At 40.5% G+C, this 22,942-nt stretch overlaps 1 protein-coding gene across 3 annotated transcripts in view; it reads left to right on the top strand.

Annotated features, from left to right (window-relative positions):
- LOC143297431 (solute carrier family 22 member 7-like) overlaps nt 1-22,942 on the top strand; it is a 27,414-nt gene extending 4,472 nt beyond the window's left edge. For 2 of the 3 annotated variants that reach the window (XM_076609783.1, XM_076609782.1), the window contains 10 exons: nt 7,839-8,114; nt 8,716-8,936; nt 10,966-11,196; nt 11,515-11,717; nt 12,543-13,001; nt 13,907-14,041; nt 17,203-17,285; nt 18,409-18,532; nt 19,116-19,188; nt 21,686-22,942. In XM_076609783.1, coding sequence (XP_076465898.1) covers nt 7,886-8,114; nt 8,716-8,936; nt 10,966-11,196; nt 11,515-11,717; nt 12,543-13,001; nt 13,907-14,041; nt 17,203-17,285; nt 18,409-18,532; nt 19,116-19,188; nt 21,686-21,847 — 1,920 coding nt within the window. In that variant the 5' untranslated portion in view covers nt 7,839-7,885 and the 3' untranslated portion in view covers nt 21,848-22,942. The remainder of the gene's footprint in view (nt 1-7,838; nt 8,115-8,715; nt 8,937-10,965; nt 11,197-11,514; nt 11,718-12,542; nt 13,002-13,906; nt 14,042-17,202; nt 17,286-18,408; nt 18,533-19,115; nt 19,189-21,685) is intronic. The other variant, XM_076609784.1, reaches the window with a different exon arrangement.

Here is a 22,942-nt window from a genome sequence, read left to right as displayed (position 1 = left end):
CTCTACCAGCTTTTTGACATTCCCCTTGCACTTTCGTGTTTGCCAATCCCCCCCCCCCCCCCTCCGCACACACACATACCCATGTTAAGACAATAGGGTATTGCACAACAATATTTACAAATGAAAACATCCGACAAAAAAAGGGTATATATTATCAAAAATGACATGCGCGCGCGCGCACACACACACACACACACACACACACACACACACACACACACACACACACACACGTTAAGACCATAAGGTATTGTACAACAATACCTTAATACAAACATCAAGGGAACTAAATCGTATATGTAAGTAAAATGCACACACACACACACACTCACTCACACACACACGCATACATATGGATATAGGCACGTATGCATGCACATAACATATGTCACGCCAATAAAATTAGTACATTAACATTAAGATACATGAAATCCAAATAAAATAAGAAAATATTTTAAAATCACTTCCGATCACACACACACAGAAATGCTTGCCTATGCTCACCCACTCAGTCCCACATGCACGCATAATGTCTGCTCACATGCACTCGTCTGCTGATGAAGTTCCGGTGTTGCTGTGGCGAGTGGGCTTGGGGTGGGAGGGTTCACTCATGAGTTAGTATATTGGATGTTTTGATTGCGTGCGCGAATTGCTGTAGGGACGAATGAATGAATGTAGCGAGATGTTCTTGCGCGTGGAGCTCTGAACCTACCACTTATGTCTGATCTTCTGCTATTGATGTCAATCACACTGCAACATTAAGCCGTTTTCTCTGGATCTAGATAGTTGTACAAGTTTAGTTACACCCGCCGGGAATGTACGACATGGTCGATTCAATTTCTCTTTTATGTTCATTCTAGTTTTATAGTTTTAAAGTTGATATGAAAACTGAGTATTGTGTTAACTCTCTCCATACGAACGGCGAAAGAGACGACGTTATCAGCGTTTCACCAAATTATCATCATCAAAATATTGCAAGCGGAAGGCTCTTATACTGAAGAGGTGAATGCTGACAAAGAATACCACAGTTCTGACGATGGAAGCTAAAGGTTGGGTCATTGAGACACCCACTGGACATCCGAGGGGTCTGTGTAGAGGAGAAGAGAGGACTGGCCGTACTGAGTGAGTTAAACTCATAACATGTAGAGCCAAGTACAAGTACTTCTAAACGTCGTATGAAGTGAAAAGGACTTCATTTTGAGAAAAGTCAAGACTGGAATTTTTTACGTTTCCTCAAGGGTATTAACTCTCATGGTTTATTATTTTAAACTGTGAATTCCAACTGATTTTGTTGATATTTTTATGGCAGTTTGGGGCATAATCCAGTAAGTGATGAGGCGTTCACAAATCTTTCTCTGAATGAATATTTAATGGTCTCCTTCTCCAACTTCCCATCACATGTTATCGTATATTGTCGATTGAATATAGGACTGAACCGGCAGGTCAACAACTTGAAACAAAATGGCGTTCTTCACTTTTGCGAGGAATATGAGCACACGGTTTGAATGTGTATAAATATGTGTACACAACTGATTTTTTCCCTGACCTTCAGGATTCAGCCAATAGATCTATAAAGTCCACTCGTAGTATTGATTTTAGTATTTTCCGGAAAAAACCACTTGGGCGAATGAACATAGTGAAAGCCCTGTACACTGAGAGTAAAAAACACAAGCTTTTTATGTATTGAGTGTAATTTCAAAATATAATGTTTAAGATGAGGAAGATCAGTTTAAAGCAAATTAACCCCCCTAGTATTAATTACAGATTAATTTCCCCTTTTTTACTATCTGCATGCTTAGCAAAAGAAGTTCCTGTTTGAACAAAAATTGATAAAAATGACTGCTCTTGTAGTTGTGCCAGAATATCAGATCAAAGTTTCAAGTTTAGAGAATAAAAAAATATATAAATGTAACAGTAAATTCAGTTTGCATATAATTTGGCTTCTTTTTTTATTTTTTGTGCCCATCCCAGAGATGCAATATTGTTTGAAACAAGATGATTGGAAAGAACTGAATTTTTCCTATTTTTATGCCAAAATTGGTGTCAACTGACAAAGTAGTTGCAGAGAAAATGGCAATGTTAAAGATTACCACGGACACACACACACACACACACACACACACACACACACACACACACACACACACAAACAAAACAAAACAAAAAAAAACCAAAAAAAGCCAACTCACTTTGTTTACACATGTGAGTCAAAAATGGGTGGCGCTATAGTGTAGCGACGCGCTCTCCCTGGGGTGAGCAGTCCGAATTTCACAGAGAGAAATCTGTTGTGATAAAAATACAAATACAATAATTATGTTTCATCAAGCTGATGCGCTGCCCCAGTTTCGTGACTGTGCATTGGGTCAGTTTTGCTGCAGGTAGCTCGGTCATTGCTCCGTTCATTGTCTTAACGTTGTTCGTAGCCTTGTTCTTGCTCTTGTTGCTCATAGTCTAGCCGACCACACAGGGCCATATCAGGACTGTCAACCATAAAAATGCTCAACCGCATCAACACAAAACTGTCACATTTATTATAAAAATTAAAAAAATTAAAAAAAGCCACTAAGACATACATACAAAACACAGTTCATGACACAGTATTCTAACCATTTAGCTCATTAGGTCAAATAAGACTAGCCATGCTGAGGACGCCAGCCATAAATAAGGCCATATAGGCAAATAACACTACAGAATGGGCAGCTAGTGCCCATCCCAGTGTTTACAATCTCACTATAATCGCCAGAGCAAAACAGCACAGATAGTACACCATAGGCTGCGGAAAAAAGAGAGAAAAAAATGTCAAGGCTTGCTTGAAAAAAAGAAATGGGAATGGACTTGGAAGACAGAAAAAGGAGACAACCGCGAAGTAAGATTTTTTTTTTAAAAAGGCAGAAACAAAGAGAGTGATTGAAAAGAAGAAATTTCCAGCGCAGATTTTTCAGAAGGCGGGGCATAGTCATACTGAAAGACATCCGGCATCCCCACGGAGGATGTTCGTAGCCTACATGTCAGCTTAGAAGAGTTCATTTGTAAATGACATGAGCGTGCATAAAGATTATTTTTCATGTTCATTCATTTGTTATACCTGGTAGACTGCTTTGCACGACAGTGACGTCGCTTTCTGCTCATTTTTAAAACGTTTGAACGCTTGATTCTGCAATACCTAAAAACCTGCATTCCTCCATCTTTTGATCCCTGTCAGTTCGCCTATAGAGCTAATAGATCAGTTGAAGATGCCATTAGCATAGGTCTCTACCACGTCCGCAGACATCTCGAAAATCCTAACAGCTATGCTAGGATCCTTTTCATTGACTAGAGCTCTGCGTTCAACACAACAGTACCATCAAAACTATATTCTAAAGTGAGAGACCTCTCGCTGCCTTAATCAATTTGTGCATGGATCCTAGATTTTCTAAGATGCAGACCGCAAGTTGTTAAAGTTGGTGACCTCACCTCCACATGCATTCTCAACATAGGCGCCCCACAGGGATGTGTTCTTTCCCCACTGTTGTACTCACTACTCACACATGACTGCGTTACTCAAAATAATTGTAACACCATGGTCAAGTTTGCCATCGACACTACTCTAGAAGGGCTGATTTCAAACAGTGATGAGTCAAAATATAGGGAAGAAGGACTAGAACTTGTCAGCTGGTGTGATCAAAACGACTTAGAACTCAATGTATCAACAACAACAACAACAAAAATTAATAATTTTAGATTTCAGGAAGACCAGATCTGACCCCTCACCACTTGTCATTAAAGATAAGCAAGTAGAGGTCATCAGCGAATTTAAAATTCTCAGACTGATCATTTCTTACGATTTGAAATGGGAGAAAAATACTTTCTTCGGCGCCTCAAAATGAAAGTTCTGAAGTAAAAACGAAATCATGGTTGATGTCTTCCGAGCAGTCATTGAAAGTCTGTTAAATTTCGCTATTGCTGTTTAGTACGTAAACACTTCCAAGGCAGAAGTCGCAGCCCTGAACAAAATCGTAAAAACGGTCACCAAGATTACCGGGGCTGATCTACCTTCTCTAGACGACATATATCATGAGCGGCTAATCACAAAAGCAAAATCATTCAGCCAGGACGATTCACATTCAGCTTTTGGGATTTTCGAGATGCTCGGCTCTGGTTGACGTTACAGAAGTATAAGGACGAAAACCAATCGCTTCGCCAATAGCTTTTTCCCCAAAGCAGTCAGTGCCGTCTCTCGAACAAATCCAGTATGATTAATAATAGAATTGTGCTATCAACAATCATTCACCCGAAGATCTAGTCATCAGCCCCATCCATATGTAATATGAGGCTTCTGTTCAAACATGTGTGTGTGTGTGTGTGTGTGTGTGTGTGTGTGTGTGCACAAGTTCTTGTATTGATATGCACATGTATGTATCCTAAACTCTTCTGTGTTTGTGTATGATTTTCGGTTTATGTTTGTACCTTTTTATGTACTACTATCCCCCCCACCTCCCCACCCCCCTTCAATATTCCTTATGACCCCGGTACACTTGGTAATAAAGACATTCTATTCTATTAATGTTTGCATATTCACATGAGCATGCGCACCTTTGAGTTAACATTTTTGTAGCATGATTTACCTGTATTCATGGTGTAACTCCAGCGAAACTCTTATCAACTTGCTCTTGATTTCCACCTGCTTGCGTGCTTTCTGCAACTGAACTGAAGGAACAGATATTCAGCGATGCTGAAAGCAGATTCTGTGACCCTCGGGTTATCGGACTATTTCTGGTCAAAGGGAAACAATTTTATTTCCTCCCTTTACCTGTTTGGTGGCCTGTATTCTGCTATGGAAAACACTGCCATTCCTTGTTATAATATAATTAATTCAATATCCGAATTGTTTAGCTGGATGTTATATACTGAAAGTTTGTCACTGTGGGTAAGTTATTATGAAAGAAAAAAGAAAAGATGTTTAGAATCTGTGGACATATTTTTCAAGCAATTTTTTTTTTTTTTACATGAACTTATGTTTTTGATTAGACCCGTGCAAACTGGCAGGAAAAACTGAAGTGTTGGAAGCCATTGTTGTAGGCACTGACGTTTGTGTTATAAACCTGTCCTGAATCAATTAAGGAAATATCTGGATTTGTTTGTTGCACTTTCAAGAGATGTTCGATATACGTGAAAAAATGCTTTTGTCAAATGACTGCATACCATGCTGAAGATTTAATGCATACGTTTATAATATTAATACTTTTGTAAAATGTATCCCGCGAAATAATGTATCTACTGCTACTCTGGGTGTATACAGTGGCGAAGATTCCAGCTGGTGTAATTCAGTGACTTTTCGTTGTTTACTAATGTGGTGATTTGATATGGGGACATCAAAGTATTGATAAGACCTTATATATCATTACATGCTTTCCTGGGCCAGCGCTTGAAATGACCCAGTCTAAAAAAAAAAAAATAAATAATAATAATAATAATCTACCAGCGTAACGTGAATAGATAATTTTTCTTCTAGTGATTGATATTAAGGACGAAATTTACATTGCTATTTCCGTGGCAGATAAGGAATGCTTCCATTTGTTTTGATCTCCACAAGGAGGTCATTATTAGAGAGAGCTCTTGTTGTCCAGACGGTGACGAAGTCTGAGGTAAATATTTGATAACACTTTGTACTCCATTTTTCTAGCCACACATATGCCGTATGGACACAGATTTTGTCACAGTGCGTGAGGGCAGTGGATCACAAGGCAGCAGTCAAACAACTGGCATCGCACGTATCCATTTTGGACTCACTTGTGTAAACAAAGTGAGTCTATGTTTTAACCCAGTGTTCGGTCGTCTGTGTGTGTGTGTCCGTGGTAAACTTTAACATTGCCATTTTCTCTGCAAACACTTTGTCAGCTGACACCAAATTTGGCATAAAAATAGGAAAAATTCAACCATTCTCTTTAAAACAATATTGCACCTCTGGGATGGGTACAAAAAATAAATAAATAAATAAATAACAGAAGCTAAATTATATGCAAACTGAAGTTACTGTTATATTTATTTATTTTTTTTTGTTCTCTAAACTTGGCACTTTGATCTGATATTCTGACACAGCATCAAGAGCAGTCATTTTTATCATTTTTTGTTCAAACAGGAACTTCTTTTGCTAAGCATGGAAGTTATATTTCTGATGCATGTCTTTGCTGCAGATAGTAAAAAAGGGAAATTAATCTGTAATTAATGCTAAGGGGGGTAATTTGCTTTAAACTGATCTTTCTCATCTTAAATATTACATTTTGAAATTATACTCAATACATAAAAAGCTTGTGTATTTTACTCTCAGTGTACAGTACAGTGTTCTTTCTCTGTTTCTGGACCTTGCGATTGGAATGAACTTCCTTTTTCGCTTCGTCAAGTCTCCACACTCAGCTCTTTCAAGTCTTGCCTTAAAACCCACCTCTTCCCAAAATAGCCTCCCTTGCCTGCCCTTCCTTGTCTTTAGTTTCTACAGTTTTAGAGTTATGCATGCGTGTGAATGACTGGTGCGAAAGTGCTTTGATTTGTCTCTGCACAAGATCCAGCGCTATATAAATACCATTATTATTATTATTATTACAGGGCTTGCACTATGTTCATTTGCCCAAGTGGTCTTTTTCGGAAAATACTAAAATCAATACTACGAGTGGACATTATAGATCTATTGGCTGAGCCCTGAAGGTCATGGGCAAAAACCAATTGTGTACACATATTTATGCATATTCAAAGCGCATGCTCATATTCCTCACGAACGCGAAGGACGCCATTTTGTTTCAAGTTGTTGACCTGCCCGTTCAATCCTATATTCCATCGACAATACACGATAATATGTGATAGAAAGTTGGAGAAGGAGACAGTTAAATATTTGTGAACGCCTCATCACTTACTGGATTATGCCCTAAACTGTCATAAAAATATCAACGAAATCAGTTGAAATTTACAGTTAAAAAGAATAAACAATGAGAGTTAATACCCTTGATGAAACGTAAAAATTTCCAGTCTTGACGTTTCTCAACTTGACGTTTTTCATATCCACTTCAAAACAAGAGAGGCAAGGCCTTCAAGACTCACTTGTGTTACACTAAAAAAAAATCTAATTATTAAAATGTGTTCTGTATTTTTTATTATAAAGCTTCAGGTTAAAAAAAAAAAAAAGAAAGAAAAGGAAAGAAGAAAAAAAAGTCCTGACGGCAGATTTCAACCCCGCGTGTTCGGGTGAGAAGAAACTGTCTTACCCAATGCAGACAGAATACAAACACACAGACAAACACACACACATACACACACACACACGTGTGTGTGTGTGTGTGTGTGTGTGTGTGTGTGTGTCATAGACAGATATATGAATATGATTATATATAGAGAGAGACACACACATCAACATGTATGTGTAATAGACAGATGTATATATATACATATATATATATATATATATATGTGTGTGTGTGTGTGTGTGTGTGTGTGTGTGTAGAGAGAGAGAGAGAGAGAGAGAGAGACAGACAGACAGACAGACAGACAGACAGACAGACAGAGGCAGACAGACAGACAGACAGAAACACAAAACACACACACACACACACACACACACACACTTATTACATATATTCACATGAGCCAAAAAGTCAGCTGTGGCGCACAATGGTTTTTATAGTTCCCTGATGAAAGCAAAACGTTTTGTTCATTCATGCCAGTTACATTTAGTGGACATCATTAATGCAGACATACACACATAGAGACAGACACATAGACAGGCAGACAGACAGACAAACAGATGAACACTACAGCAGAACAATAAACGACGTCTTATCCATTCTCATCCTTCCCCCACTCATCTTCAGGGACAGACGTAACCATCGCCGAGCACTGTCACTGACCTGACGTCACCATGAAAGGCAACGAAGCAGCCACCATCACCCCCGCGGAGGGACACGGAAAAACACGTGACGTGACGTCACACCAAGGGAGATCACCTTCAGACGAAACATGTGCAGTGGACTTGGAGCCCATTCTGCAGAAGCTTGGCAGAAGGGGCCGGTACCAGCTCATCCAGCTGATGCTCCACCTGTTTTCCAGCTTTGCCAACAACGTAGCAGTCTTCGCCGTTGTCTTTATAGGTCAGTCTGTTGAAACAGTTCTGACCAGCTGATAATAGCCGTAGCCAACAATACAATGAAATGCAAGACAAAACATTACGATACAATACAATGCAATGCAACGCAATGCACTGAAGAACCATCTCATAAAATACAAAAGAATAGAATACAGTACACTGCACTGCACTGAAATACATTACAATACAGTACTGTACAGTATAGTACAGTGCACTACAATGCAAAACAACACAGAGCACAGCACAAAAATGCACAGCACTGAAATGCAATAGAATACAATACCAAGCATCATACCATACAATACAATACAATACAATACAATACGACACATCTCTGTCAACATGACTGGAAATTAGTGGTAACGCATCGGTAAACCCATGTCCCGTGCACAGCATGAATTAAATGCACACAAATGTAGGCTGCCCTCAGCAAACAAAAGGGCTGTTCCTGTTAAAATCATGTGGTAAACACTGCTTGGATATTAAAAGACACCCAGTGTGTGAGTGTTTGTGTTGTTTGTGTGTGTATGCGTGCGTGCGTGCGTGTGTGTGTGTGTGTGTGTGTTCGCACGTGTGATACTTGTATGTATATGTCTGTCTTACAGGTTACGAGCCAGATCACCAGTGCAGTCATATGGATAACATCACCCAGGTGGAAGCTTATCTCCCTGATGACGTCACTAACTTCACACTCCAGGATATCCAGTATCACCAGTGTAGTATTGACGTCACTGTCAACACTTCCGGTACGTCCTCCACTCACTCTCTTCCCTGTGTGGCTGGTGTCAACTTCTCCATGCCTTCCTACACCTCCTTTGTCACTGAGGTAATTTGGCCTGCTTATGAAACTGTGTGTGTGCGTGCGTGCGTGCGTGTGTGTGTTTCTTCCTATCTGCAAGCACACGCACACATGTAGACTCCGCCGCCACATCCCCCCCCCTTCCCACACACTCCCAGTCTGCTGCCTTTTTTGACAGCAGATTTAGTGTAGAGTATATGAATCTGTTCACATGATTTGAAACCTCCTTTAACCTTTCCCGTACGTCGCCTAAAATTTTGCGCGCCGTACGTCGTGGGTGTGCAGAAACCCATGGTTTCTAAGAAGGAATGACCCCTCGCTGTACGTCGTGGGTGTGCAGGCACCCATGGTTTCTGTGTACGAACTAACCCTTCGCTGTACGTCGTGGGTGTGCAGGCACCCATGGTTTCTGTGTACGAACTAACCCTTCGCTGTACGTCGTGGGTGTGTAGGCACCCATGGTTTCACTGAAGAAATAAGACCTTGCCGTACGTCGCGGGTGCACAGTAACCCACACCTGTCCGTAAAGCAAATTTGACTTTTCTTCAGCAGACTTGCATGCGCAGTTTCCACTTGTGCGTGTAGGCTATTTACTCCAGTGCTTGACCAGGCGCATTGTGAATAAGTTTTGCCCGTGAGAAGAGAGTGTTGTTACTTACAAAAAACGGTTTTTTTTGGTTTTTTTTGGTTTTTTTTTTGTGTGTGTGTGTGTGTGTGTGTTGTTTTTGTTGTTGGTTTTGTTTTGTTTTTAGCGGCTACACGCCCATCCTCTTTCGGTCAAGGCAGATGCCCTAACATAGCAGCAACAGCCTGGTATCAGTCCCCCCTTCCCTTGGCCTAGATCTCGGCATTCCTGGCTGGCTGGCTGGCATTTTTTTTTCTTTCTTTTTTTTAGCCATAGTCGGGTTTTCTCTACTTTGAACAGATTAGGATAAGAATAAAATTTCTATATCAACTATCTTTCTTTTTTTAGCCATAGTCGGGTTTTCTCTACTTTGAACAGATTAGGATAAGAATAAAATTTCTATATCAACTAGATTTTAGATCAATTGATTTCAGACTTACAAAAATATCCAGTTCTTAGAAAGGCACTTTAATTCCAACTAGATAAAAAGCTATCAATCAGTTGCTCCCGATCATTCTCTACAAGAAAAACAGTTCATTCAATATTGTTGAAGATATCTAGTGCAATAAATATTGTTTTCTGAAATTAGTTACAACTTTAGAGTAAAACTTGCCGCAGACTTGAACCGGGATACGATCAACAAAAGACAAGGTCACTCTCATCTCTCTCTGTAGCGAGCCCAAGTGACGTCATGTCGAAAACGCGTGGCGCGCAAGCTTTGCATGGGTGGCTCCACACCCACGACGTACGGCGTGCAAGGTTTATTCTTTGGGAGTATGGGTGTCGTCACACCCACGACGTACTGGGACATTAATTGATTAATAACTTCTTTGTTTATGTATAAAAGAAAATAATGTTCAGTGGATATGTAGTAAACTATATTATGGACAAAGTCATGAAATTATGTGGAAGTGGCTTCAATATTACTTGAGTTACAGAGCAAAAACACTTGTCTGGGTGATTTCACACCCACGACGTACGGGAAAGGTTAAACTGAAACTAAACAGAATAGGCATCACTAATCAAAAGAGAATCATGTCGGTGTTCGTTCTCACTGGTGTATAAAATGCACAGAAGAGATGACATCTGGGATGTATGTTTTCAAAATGTGGGTTGTTTTGCGTTCGATGTGGTTTCACATCAACATGAATATGATCTGACCAGGAAAAGAAAAGTTCCGACCACTGTAAAACAATGGTGATTGACGCAGGCAGACGACTTGGGATTGTATAATTTGTTACCCTTCACAGTACTAAATATTGATTTTTGTGGGACTGTTTGTCCCATTTCACTTGGCCATATGGAACTGATATATCTGTACATGCAACTGAACATGCTCAGGGGTCTGCTCTCTTTCAGAAGGACTGATAACTGACCTCCAGCAGAAGCGCATTGCCAAAGAACCATGACGTTTCTGTGTTTATTCCTCAGTGGTCGCTGGTGTGTGAGAAGACAGGGCTGACGGAGCTCACCCAGACAGGGTTCTTCGCTGGTCAGGCAGTTGGCGCTCTACTTTTCTCTGTCCCGGCTGACCGCTACGGCCGGCGGAAAGTGTACGTGACCTGTGCTGTGGCCACTATGGCGTCTCTTGTCGCCATGACTTTCATCAACATGTATGAAATCATGTTGTTTTGCAGAATCGTGACTGGCTTTTTCGAATGCGTGAGTTAAAATCTGTGTTATTTATTTATTTATTTATTTATATTTTATTTTTTGGTTCATTTGCTTTGTTGTTTGGTTTTTGTGTTTTGTTTTGTTTTTATTGGTAAGGTTATGTAGTGTTTTGCCGTATTGCACTGTACTGTACATATTGAAAAGAGATTAGGAGGATAGAAAGAGTATCACACTATACTGGAGGGACAGAAAGAGTGACACTTTTTGACCGGCGTTTTTGCGGGTGTAGGGGAGAGGAAGGTATGTGTGTATAGGGGGAGGGTGGTCTTTAATTTCTTTTTTCTTTTTCTTTTTTTATCCTCACAGGGCATGGAAAACGTAGCCTACATGATGGTCATGGAACTGTTGCCACATCATTGGCGATGTCTGGCCAGCATTTTGGATGGCATTTTGTGGGCCTGTGGCTGTTGCTTCGTCGCCATGGTGGCCTACTTTCTGCAGGGTGTGTCCTGGAGATACCTCAGTCTTGCCCTTGCCTCCGTGTATTTCGCCAGCCTCCTCTTACCTTGGTAAATGGTAGCTATGTTCACGTGTAGCTGTCATTTCTTGGTCAACATGTTACCTGGGTGTTTTTTGTTTTGTTTTCTTTTGTGGTGTTGTTTTTTTTCAACCAGCTTCTGGGAGTTGGGGCTGCCATCTGCCACCCCGTTCCATTTTTCTCTCATTGTGCTTTGACCTTGATCATGTGATAGCAGTTGTTATGTTGTTGAGATACCTTCAGTAAGCAGTGGCCCAACTCCGTTAGGAGACTGAAATTGAACTATTCTTCCCACTATTCTAACTCCATCTTACCATACGTTGCCCAAGAGGATTCCTTCAAAGGAATTCCCTAGCAGCTTTGGCGTGAAGGACGTTATACAGTATATGTACTATCATAGTGTAGTGTAGTGTAGTGTAGTGTAGTGTAATGCTTTTTGTCAAAACATATTAATTTTCTTGGTGTAAAATTTGGGATGCTCTCTCCCGGAAGAACACGTCGTCACAGTACAAAGCCAACTATTTTTTTCTATCAGCAGATATGTTTGTTTTGTATTAAAGTGTATGCTACAGAATTTTGCCATGGACAAACCTTTTATTGTCGCAAACGGGACCTCAATTTATAGTCTCATCCGAATGACTAGCCCCCATAATAGTACTCAAGATCGAGTGTAGGGGGTAAAAATCCCGGTCTCAGTATGGGGCTCGCTATAATTCTTATATATATATATATATATATATATATATATGTGTGTGTGTGTGTGTGTGTGTGTGTGTGTGTGTGTGTGTGATACTTCAATAACCTCATACACAGTGTAAAGACCAGCTCTAACGTTTCCATTCTGTTCACGCAAAAGCTTCTTGGACGAGTCCCTCCGCTGGTTGTTGGCGACAGGGGAGATGCAAGAAGCGGAGAGGATCCTGAAGAAAGCCTGTCGGATGAACGGCAAAGATTTCGCAGACATTCAGCCCCTTCTCCAAAAGCAAGCCTTTAACGGCAACAGTCTCCCTGTTCAGAATAGATGGAACACTGTTATCAGTGGCCACGAAGATGAATTAACGAAACCAGTACTTGTTTCTGAGAAAAATACGGATGAAGACTTGAATGAGAACGAAGAGACGGGCGATGAGATTGCCTGCAAAGAAGGGGATGCTTTTGTTCACCAAACAGACGTTCATGTGACAAAAACCGAGGATGACATTACTGAACTTCCTGGGAGAGATGGGGTGGAAGCGATCTCTACCAGACACACTGTGCTGGATTTGTTTCGATATCGTGTTGTTCTGGTGCCTTTCCTGATCTGCTCCTTTGTCTGGTAAAGTATGTGTCTGTGCCTGTCCCTTATGTGTGTGTGTGTGTGTGTGTGTGTGTGAAGAATGTGCATCTCTTTATGTATCTCTTGTTTCTCTTTCTCTTTTTTCCCATTTCTCTTCACTTCTTATCGCCTGTCTCTGTCCTGTCTTCCTGTCTGTCTCTCAATATCTGTCACATACACACACACACACACTCGTTGCCCGTTTATTTTGATCTATCATTCTCTCTCTCCCTCCCTCTCTCTCTCTCTCTTTCTTTCTTTCTCCGTCACTGTCTCTCCGTTTTAATCTATCTCTTTGTGGTTGTTTGCGCGCGCGTGTGCTTACCTCTGCGTGCTTGACACACACACACACACACACACACACGCACACACGCATGCATGCATGTGTTTGTTATCGTTTTTTGGATGTCTGTCTGTTTCTGTCTACCCGTCGTGACTGGCTATTAATTTTGTTTTTCTTCATATCTTCTCATCTTATATTGTCCACTGGTTGCAATGGCTGAAATGTTTTATGTGTATTTGTGTTTGTAACCCTGTACGGGGCAATAAATAGGCCTGCATCATAAAAAAAGTGGCATGGTATTTCTTCGTTAGATTTCCTCAGATGTGTTTACTTGGGAGGGTATGGCCAGGGCACTATAAGCTTCCTCGAGCACACACACACACACACACACACACACAGAGATAATTAGACGGTCGATCCCTTCAAAACGTACTTACCTTGTCTGATACAACATCCTTGTTCAAGCGAATGGACTCGTGGACTGTTTATGGTCACTATGGGTTTGTTGACGATAGGGGTATCTGTTTCCAGAGAAACGTAACGCATTTTGTATGATGATTGAGCTCACCTTTTACTTAGTAAGAATGTGCCTTTTTTAAAAGACTGAATGCATGTTATCCAGGATGACCAACAATCTGTTCTACTACGGGGTGATGCTGGGGTCTGCCAAGCTGTCTGGGAACAGGTTCCTCAACTTTGGTCTCCTGTCTCTTCTACAGATCCCCTCCACTCTGTTGGCACTCTTCTTGATGCCAAGGTGGGTCCGTGTAGGTCTGTGTTGCGGTGATCACTGGATTCACTGGTTACCGAAGCTTCTTCTTCTTCTTCTTCTTCCTCTTCTCCTGCTTCTTCTTCTTACCATTATTATTATCATTCTTCTTATTATTATCAAATTAATTTTCGCCTAGAAAATTGAATAATCACATGTTATTGATTGATTGATTGATTGATATGGATACTTATATAGCGCCTATCCTCGGTCGGAGACCAAGCTTTAAGCGCTTTACAAACACGGAGTCATTTACACAGCAGTTTGTCTACCTGGGTAGAACCGACTGACGGCTGCCATTGGGCGCTCATCATTCGTTTCCTGTGTCATTCAGTCAGATTTCAGGCACACACACCTATACACTCAGACAAATATGTAACATTTAACATTTTACGTGTATGACCGTGTTTTTTTTTTTTATCTACCCCGCCATGTAGGCAGCCATACTCCGTTTTCGGGGGTGTGCATGCTGGGGATGTTCTTGTTTCCGTAATCCACTGAACGCTGACATGGATTACATGATCTTTAATGTGCGTATTTGATCTTCTGCGTGCGTATATACACGCGGACGGTTGAGGCACTGGCACGTCTGCACATATGTTGACCTGGGAGATCGGAAAAATCTCCACCCTTTACCCACCAGGCACCACCGAGATTCGAACCCGGAACCCTCAGATTGAAAGTCCAACGCTTAAACCACTCGGCTATTACGCCCGTTATAAAGTCATTTCAATGCCACCGGGGCAGTGTGTTTAAGGATCAGCATAGGAAGGTGGGGCCCAGTCCTCTCCTTCCGCCGTTTTAACCATCGCCAGCTGAAGGCAGGTAACAATTCACATCCAGTTAGAGTAAGTAAAACTGGAGTGAAGGTCCTTTCCAAAGTCGTAACAGCATGCCGAAACGGTGCCTTGTTCACTGCTGAACACTGGATCAAACGCCTTGACTCAGCCTCCTTGGAAACTTTTTTTTCATTTTTATCATTCAATGCTCAGGAGTGAAAATCAAATGTGTTTTAAGATCGGTGTACATATTATCTGTCATCTCAGATCATGAAGTGGAAGGCTGGGATGGAAATAGAATGTGTTTGTGTTCAAATCAGTACCAGTATCAGTGTCAGTAACTCAAGGAGGCGTCACTGCGTTTGGACAAATCCACATACGCTACACCACATCGGTTAAGTAGATGCCTGACCAGCAGCATAACCCGACGCGCTTGATCAAATTCACATTATGGTGCTTAGAGCCTCGCCGACCACTAAGGCCATCTCAAGGCTATCGCCACGTCAAATCGAGGGTAAAAAAAAAAAGTACAAGAGAGGCAAGGCCTTCAAGACTCACTTGATACACTTAAAACATTAAAACATTTAAACATGCTTTTTTAAAAGGGCGATAAATCAATTGCAGTATCTGCAGTGAGAACGCTGTTTAAATCATATTATTCTGGTGTATCTTGGGCATTCAAAAAATCTAAGGGCAATTTAGAATTCTTTTTAAGTCCACGGTATAGGAGACGTGGCTATCGTCGCAATCACACTGCAACATTTAGCTGTTTTCTCTTGATAGAGATAGATGTACAAGTTTCGTTACGCCCGCTGGGAATGTACGACATGGTCGATTCAATTTCTCTTTTATGTTCAATCTAGGTTTATAGTTTTGAAGTTGATATGAAAACTGAGTATTTTGTTAAACTAATAAATGTAGAGCCAAGTACAAGTACTTTTAAACGTCATATGAAGTGAAAAGGACTTAATTTTGAGAAAAGTCAAGACTGGAAATTTGTACGTTTCATCAAGGGTATTAACTCTCATGGTTTTTATTTTTAACTGTGAATTCCGACTGGTTTTGTTGATATTTTTATGGCAGTTTGAGGCATAATCCAGTAAGTGATGAAACGTTCACAAATCTTTCTCTGAATAAATATTTAACTGTCTCCTACTCCAACTTTCCATCACATTTTATTGTGTATTGTCGATTGAATATAGGACTGAACAGGCAGGTCAACAACTTGAAACAAAATGGCGTCGTTCGCGTTCGCGAGGAATATGAGCACGTGCTTTGAATATGTGTAAATATGTGTACACAAATGATTTTTGCCCATGACCTTCAGGGCTCAGCCAATAGATCTATAAAGTCCACTGGTAGTATTGACTTTGGTATTTTCCGAAAAAGACCACTTGGGCGAATGAACATTGTGAAAGTCCTGTACACTGAGAGTAAAACACACAAGCTTTTTATGTATTGAGTATAATTTCAAAATGTAATGTTTAAGATGAGAAAGATCAGTTTAAAGCAAATTAACCCCCCTCGCATTAATTACAGATTAATTTCCCTTCTTTACTATCTGCACCAAAGACATGCACCACAAATATATTTTCCATGCTTAGCAAAAGAATTTCTTGTTTGAACAAAAATGATAAAAATGACTGCTCTTGATGGTGTGTCAGAATATCAGATCAATGTGCCAAGTTTTGAGAATTAAAAAAAATATAAATATAACCGTAAATTCAGTTTATATATAATTTGGCCCTTTTTAATTTTTTTGTGCCCATCCCAGAGGTGCAATATTGTTTTAAACAAGATGTCTGGAAAGAACTGAATTTTTCCTTTTTTCATGCCAAATTTGGTGTCAACTGACAGTATTTGCAGAGAAAATGGCAATGTTAAAGTTTACCACGGACACACACACACACACACACACACACACACAGAGCCAAACACCGGGTTAAAACATAGACTCACTTTGTTTACACAAGTGAGTCAATAAAAACTGGATGTGTTGTGATGCAGCGAAATAGTAGGAAAAGTGGTGAATTCCGTTTAGATTCTTTAGATTCCGTTTCTTTCCCCACTTGTGTCAGGAAAGAAAGATAATGATCTTTTAATGCTAATCATTGTCGATATTTCCATGTTTTTATGATTCTGATTATGATGATGATGATATATGATGATGATGATGATGATGATATCATTATTATTATCATTATTACTGTTGTTGTAATTATTATTATCGTTATTATTATTATTATTATTATTAATGTTAATAATAATAATAATATATTACTATTACTATCATTACTATTTTGTTGTTGTTGTTATTGGTGAGGTTGTCAAGTTCATGTAGCTTGTTGATGATCGCTGTGCCCCTTTCAGATTCCGTCGCAGACCGCTGGGGTTTCTCTTCAGCCTGTTCACGGGATTGTTTCTGCTCGTGTCGGTGGGACTTAGGACACTGGGTGAGCGACAACTACTGGGGACGTATAAACATCATAGGGACACTCACTGGCGGACTGATCATCTCCTGTACAGCCTTGTTAATGAACCCATAAATATTTTTATTTTCACCGTGAGATACTGCTCAGGAAAAGAAGCGTCAAGGGCACCCTTTTGGCTGATTGGTATTTCCAGTCTCAGGTTGTTCAGTGCAGAATGTAAAGTCATCGTGATTTGTTTATTTGTCTTTTTTCATTTTCTTTTTTCTTTCTTTCTTTCTTTATTTTTTTATTATTATTATTATTTTAAATCTCACGTGAAACTTGAAATGTCTTCGTAATGTCTAATAAAAGTCTTCGTAGTGTCATTTCAAACCCCTGTAGTGTTCTGTATTTGCACACTTCAGAACTATTACTACTAGGCTGCTACTTCTTATTATTTCCAGTGTTTCATTATCATTATATCAGCGAGAACAATAATCATTATTATCATTAGCAGTAGTAGTAGTAGTAGTAGGAGAAACCATATGAGACAGAGACAAATGGCACTTTGTCAAATGTAGTATTTTGCTCTTCGAAAGGTTGAGAATCTCTTTTCCAACTTCACCCTGTTTTAAAGAAATAAAATCTATTTGGTTTTAACCCCTTGAGTGCAGATGAAAAATTAGGAGAAAGCGGTGTTTCAAGTCATAAATCAGTATCCAGAAAAATCAACCAAAAGGTGAGATCTCGAGAAAATGGTTCGGAGATCCACCACTCTCGGTCAAATATTCAGCCTTCCAGAGTTATTTCCCTTCTTTTGATGATGTAATAAGTGGCATCACCATGACCGCGAATTCTACAGGAAATGCAGTTAAAGCAATGTTTGAATAGTCACCTATTTTTCAGTGATGTTAGAGTTGTTAAACCGTGCTTTTGTTTTCCACTATGTGTGCGCGCACCCGAGCGCGTGTGTGTGGTGTGGTGTGGGTGTGGTGTGGTGTGTGTGTGGTGTGGTGTGGTGTGGTGTGTGTGTGTGTGTGCCTGCGCGCGTGTGCGTGTGTGTGTTCAAGGATGCGTCTCTGCGAATGTCGCTTGAAATTACCTGACGAACATTACAGAGGTGTGTGTGTGTGTGTGTGTGTGTGTGTGTGTGTGTTTCAACCAGGAGAAGAGCAGGGAGTGACCCTGACCCTGGCCACAGTAGCACAGTACGTGGGCATGTTCGCAGTGAATGGTTCCTTCTGTGTGTACTTTGTTTACTACATGGAGGTCTTCCCCACAACCATGAGGTCTGTGTATTGCCCGCTGCGATCACTGTACAATGTTTAGATAATGATACATGAAATACGTTAGTTTGTATTGGTGGGGTAGTTTTGTATGCTGGTGTGTGTTGGTGTGTGTGTGTGTGTGTGTGATGAGAAGAGTAAGAGAGCGGTTTGTTCAGAGAGAGAGAAAAACGAGTGAATGGTTTATTCATATATAGGCTACACAGCCCCTCATGATGGGGTATTTGGTCAGCAACAAAAGACAATAACATAATTTACTGATAGATAAACAATGGAAACAAGACTATGGAATGACTGTTTCTCCAGTAACATTTGCTGTTGAATAAACAATGGAAACAAGACTATGAAACGACAGTTTCTCTAAACCTGTTAGTTTTGTTAAAAAAAAGAAGAAAAAAAAAGAAAGATTACGTATAACATCAGTTCAGAGAGAGAGAGAGAGAGAGAGAGAGAGAGAGAGAGAGAGAAATGCTAATTCTGATAGAGGCTTATATACCTTCGTTATTGTTGCTTTTCTTTAAGACGAGTTCGTCTTTATCACGTTTAGAGATATTGACTGTTTGCTACACCATTCTCTCCGTTTCAGATCTATAGGTATAGGAACAATTGCAAGCATCATCAGGTTGACTGACCTGGCTCTTCCTTTTCTCTTGGTGTGGGTAGGTATAGTCAGTTTCACTTATCAGATTGATGAACGTTTCTGCCAGCGTAAAATTAAACGCCAAAGTAAATCCAACAAAGAATGGGTCTTCAGTTTAACGTCCCACAACCTTTTGATAATGATAATAGCAATTATAATATTCAGTATTCATATAGCACTGAATCTTGTGCAGAGACAAATCAAAGCGCTTTCACACCAGTCATTCGCACGCATGCGTAACTCTAAACATGAGAAAGGGAAGACAAAGAAGAAGCAGGGGTGGGAGGCTATCATGGAAAGAGATGGAATTATGCCCAGACCTGAGAGAGCTGAGTGTGGAGACCTGACGAAGCGAAAGAGGACGTTCATTCCAAAAGCAGGGTCCAGAGACAGAACGGCAGTCGACAGAGGAGTTCTTTTTTTTAATTTAATGTCTTTTCACTTCGAGTGAGATCAGACGTCGACAGTGGAGTGTTTGAATCTGGGTATGCGTAAACGGAGTGTATCTGGAGCCAATCGAAGTGAGCGAGATGGGGTGTAAAGGTGAAGGCAGCCACAGAAATAGGAAGGGACAGATTTGTGAATATAATTATTTATAACATTGTGTGCTGATCTTGTACTTTCTTCTGTGTCAGACAGGAAGCCAACGGAGATGTTGCAAAAGAGGAGTGATGTGCTCAGATCTCTTCTTTCGGACAAGTCGTGCAGCAGAGTTTTGTATGCGCTGAAGGGACTGAACAGATGAAGTAGGCAAACCAGGCAATAGAGTTACAGTAGTCAAGGCGAGAGAGAATGAGAGAAATGACAAGTCTAGATATGCTGCATCGGTAGACAGATATTTCCGAATGGAAATGATGCCACAGTAGCAGGACTGACATGTCTGATAGATTCTTGCATGGACAGTGTGTTGTCAAGGACAACGCCGAGGTTCCTGACTGAGCTAGAAAGAGGGATGGATGTGCTGCCAAGTTTGATTGTCAGTTGTGATGGAAAGGAGTTTTTGTTTAGTTCCTATAATAATTGCTTCCGTTTTGTCCGCGTTCAATTGTAACTTATTAAGAGTCATCAAGGTTTGAATGTCCAGGAAGCAGTTGATGTTTCTTGAAAGAGCGAGGGCTAATTTTCAGGGGTATCACTTTTCTGAAGTTGAGTGTCATTAGCATAAGAATGGTGACTGACATTGGTCGGTTGATAATTTCAACTAGATGAGCAGTGTACAGTGTGAAAAGATCCGGGCCTAAAACAGATCCATGTAGGACCCCGTGTTCCACTCTAACGGGTTCAAACTGACAATTATCAACTATGACAGACTGGAATCGGTCAGTGAGATGTGATTTGAACCAGCTGAGAGCAGTACTGTTGATATCAAATGTAAAATGAAGACGGGAAAGAAGGATTGAATGGACTATCATATCAAAGGCGGCTGACAAGTCGAGAAGAATGAGAAGGGAAATATTCCCTGAGTTTTTACGGCCACAAGGACTGTGACACTGTGTCTGGGACTCGGCATAGGAAAGCGAGGCCCAATTCTATTCTTTCACTGTTTTAATCTTCCCCAGTTGAAGTTAGTTACCCGTTCAAACCAGGGTGGAGTGAGGAAAATTGGAGTAAAATGACTTTCTCCAGAACACAACATCATGCCGAAAAGGATAAGAAATCCAACGTCTAACCAACTTTACAATAGCTCTTTAATTATTAACATACAGCGCCTCTACTACTTAGCATTTATTACTAAGCGCGTTGCCTTACGCTGCTGGTCAGGCATTTGCTTAACAGATGTGGTGTAGCGTATATGGATTTGTCCGAACGTAGTGACGCCTCCTTGAGCTACTGATACTGATACTGATATATGAATATCATTATGTGCTGTCGTTGTTTTTTCCAAGTAAGATCCACTAGAAATATGGACGACACACTTACTTTCAACTAAGAAATGACAGGGCATACTATTTTACCGTGAAAAATACAAGACACGACCAAGGTGGTATTAGAAAATGAAGAAAGCAACACACGAGACTTCAGTTACATTGTGAACGGTAAACGTCAAGGAAAGGGGACACTCGGGCTACTCAACTGCAATGATTATCACTGGCAGTTAAAGTCTTAACTCCCGAGAGCAAGGTTTCGGTTCTAGCTCCGCCCCTTTTCTCTGCATTCAAATTTTGTATTACGTGCAGCTGACACATTTTGTACTTTCCAAAGTCAATTCAGGTCTAGATTGGAAGCTGCTAGGCAAATCTCGCTCTCTGCCATAAATGAAGCCAAACCGTAGCTTTATTAGGCTTTTATTTTGAATAAACCTTCACCGACGTCACAGTGTCAGACTCTGGTGAGAAACTGGCTTGATTCAAATCGCCCGCCATTTATAGTCCGGTTCAGGCTTTAAAACCATCTCGAAATTTGCATTAATTCATCTCTCTTGTTATGCTGCCAGTGTTCCTTCACATTATATGTTGTTTTTATCAGAAACACGGCAGTTTTGATAAATTAGGCCTTTTTTGTATACGTGTTCCTAGCGCAAAGAGACCCCTTGGGCCCCAGGAGTGATGGTGGGATGTCTGTGCTGCCTTGCCGCTGTCTCCATCTGGCTTCTGCCGGAAACACGTCACAGGAAGTTGCCAGACACCATCGAAGAAATACAGGCATGGAGAAAGAAGAGAAGAAATTATTTCACTTAAAGCTTTCGGGATTGTCTTCTATTTTTTGTTGTTTTTAATCAATACGCATTCCATTTCTCTATCTTTTAAGCTTCCCCACTTTCTGTTCTTTTACCCCTCTATGTTTTTGTATTGTCATTTCCGTCTACTTCCGGATTCTAAACCCACCATTGTATCCTCCTCCTCCTCCGCCTTCTTCTTCTTCATACTGTTGATGTTTGTTGTTGTTACTGCTGTTGCTGCTCTTATGAGACTATTATTATTATCTTATACCAAGACTACTTTTTTCAGAATATAGATCAGTTATTATGTTTGAATTATTTATGGTATGTTGGTTTTGTTGTTGCTGATAATCGGATTGTATAGGTTAGGTATCCCTAATTGCGACCAGCGTGTAATTGCGGACTGTTCGTGTACCGCCTACTTCGAAGCGTTCTCACCAGACACATTTTATAATTTAACGTCTGCTTCGACCTCGTTCTGATATATTAGAGAATCTTCATTTCCTGGAACCAGTCAAACATCAGCCATTTCTAGCGCTCTTTCTTCAGTTAGGGCAACCACTGCCGACCACGTTCACTAACGTGCTCTCACAATCAGAAAATCAAGGGAAGGAAGGATTTAGGACTTGAATTTTGATACAGTTTAAAGTAGCTGATTTGACTGAATGAATTGTGCTACTGAAACTGAAACTGAAACCACATAAATCTACCAACTTACTTTCAGTTAACAGCAACAGCTTCCTCTGTTTTGTTTTTTTCTGAAGCCTGTATATCAATTTAGCATTGGAAATCATTATCTGGCCACATTCAGTCATTATTAAGGAAATATGCAGGCAACTATATGTGTGCTTGCATGTTAGTGAAAGTGTATTGAGTATGTGTGTGTCTGTGTGTGTAAATGTGTGTGCGCATGCATGTATGCTTGTGTGTGTGTGTGTGTGTGTGTGTGTGTGTGTGTGTGTGTGTGTGAAATGTTATCAAACTGCTGGTTTAACCCACTGTTCATATTCCATTATTCTTTTTCCCAATAAAACATTGAGTATGTGTGTGTCTGTGTGTGTAAATCTGTGCGTGCATGCATGTATGCTTGTGTGTGTGTGCGTGCGTGCGTGCG

The sequence above is a fragment of the Babylonia areolata genome, chromosome 22 (genome assembly GCF_041734735.1).
Source record: "Babylonia areolata isolate BAREFJ2019XMU chromosome 22, ASM4173473v1, whole genome shotgun sequence".
NCBI classification, from domain to species: Eukaryota; Metazoa; Mollusca; class Gastropoda; order Neogastropoda; family Buccinidae; genus Babylonia; species Babylonia areolata.
The sequence above is the reverse complement of the archived record's forward strand: the minus strand, read 5'-3'. Positions and strand labels throughout refer to the sequence as shown.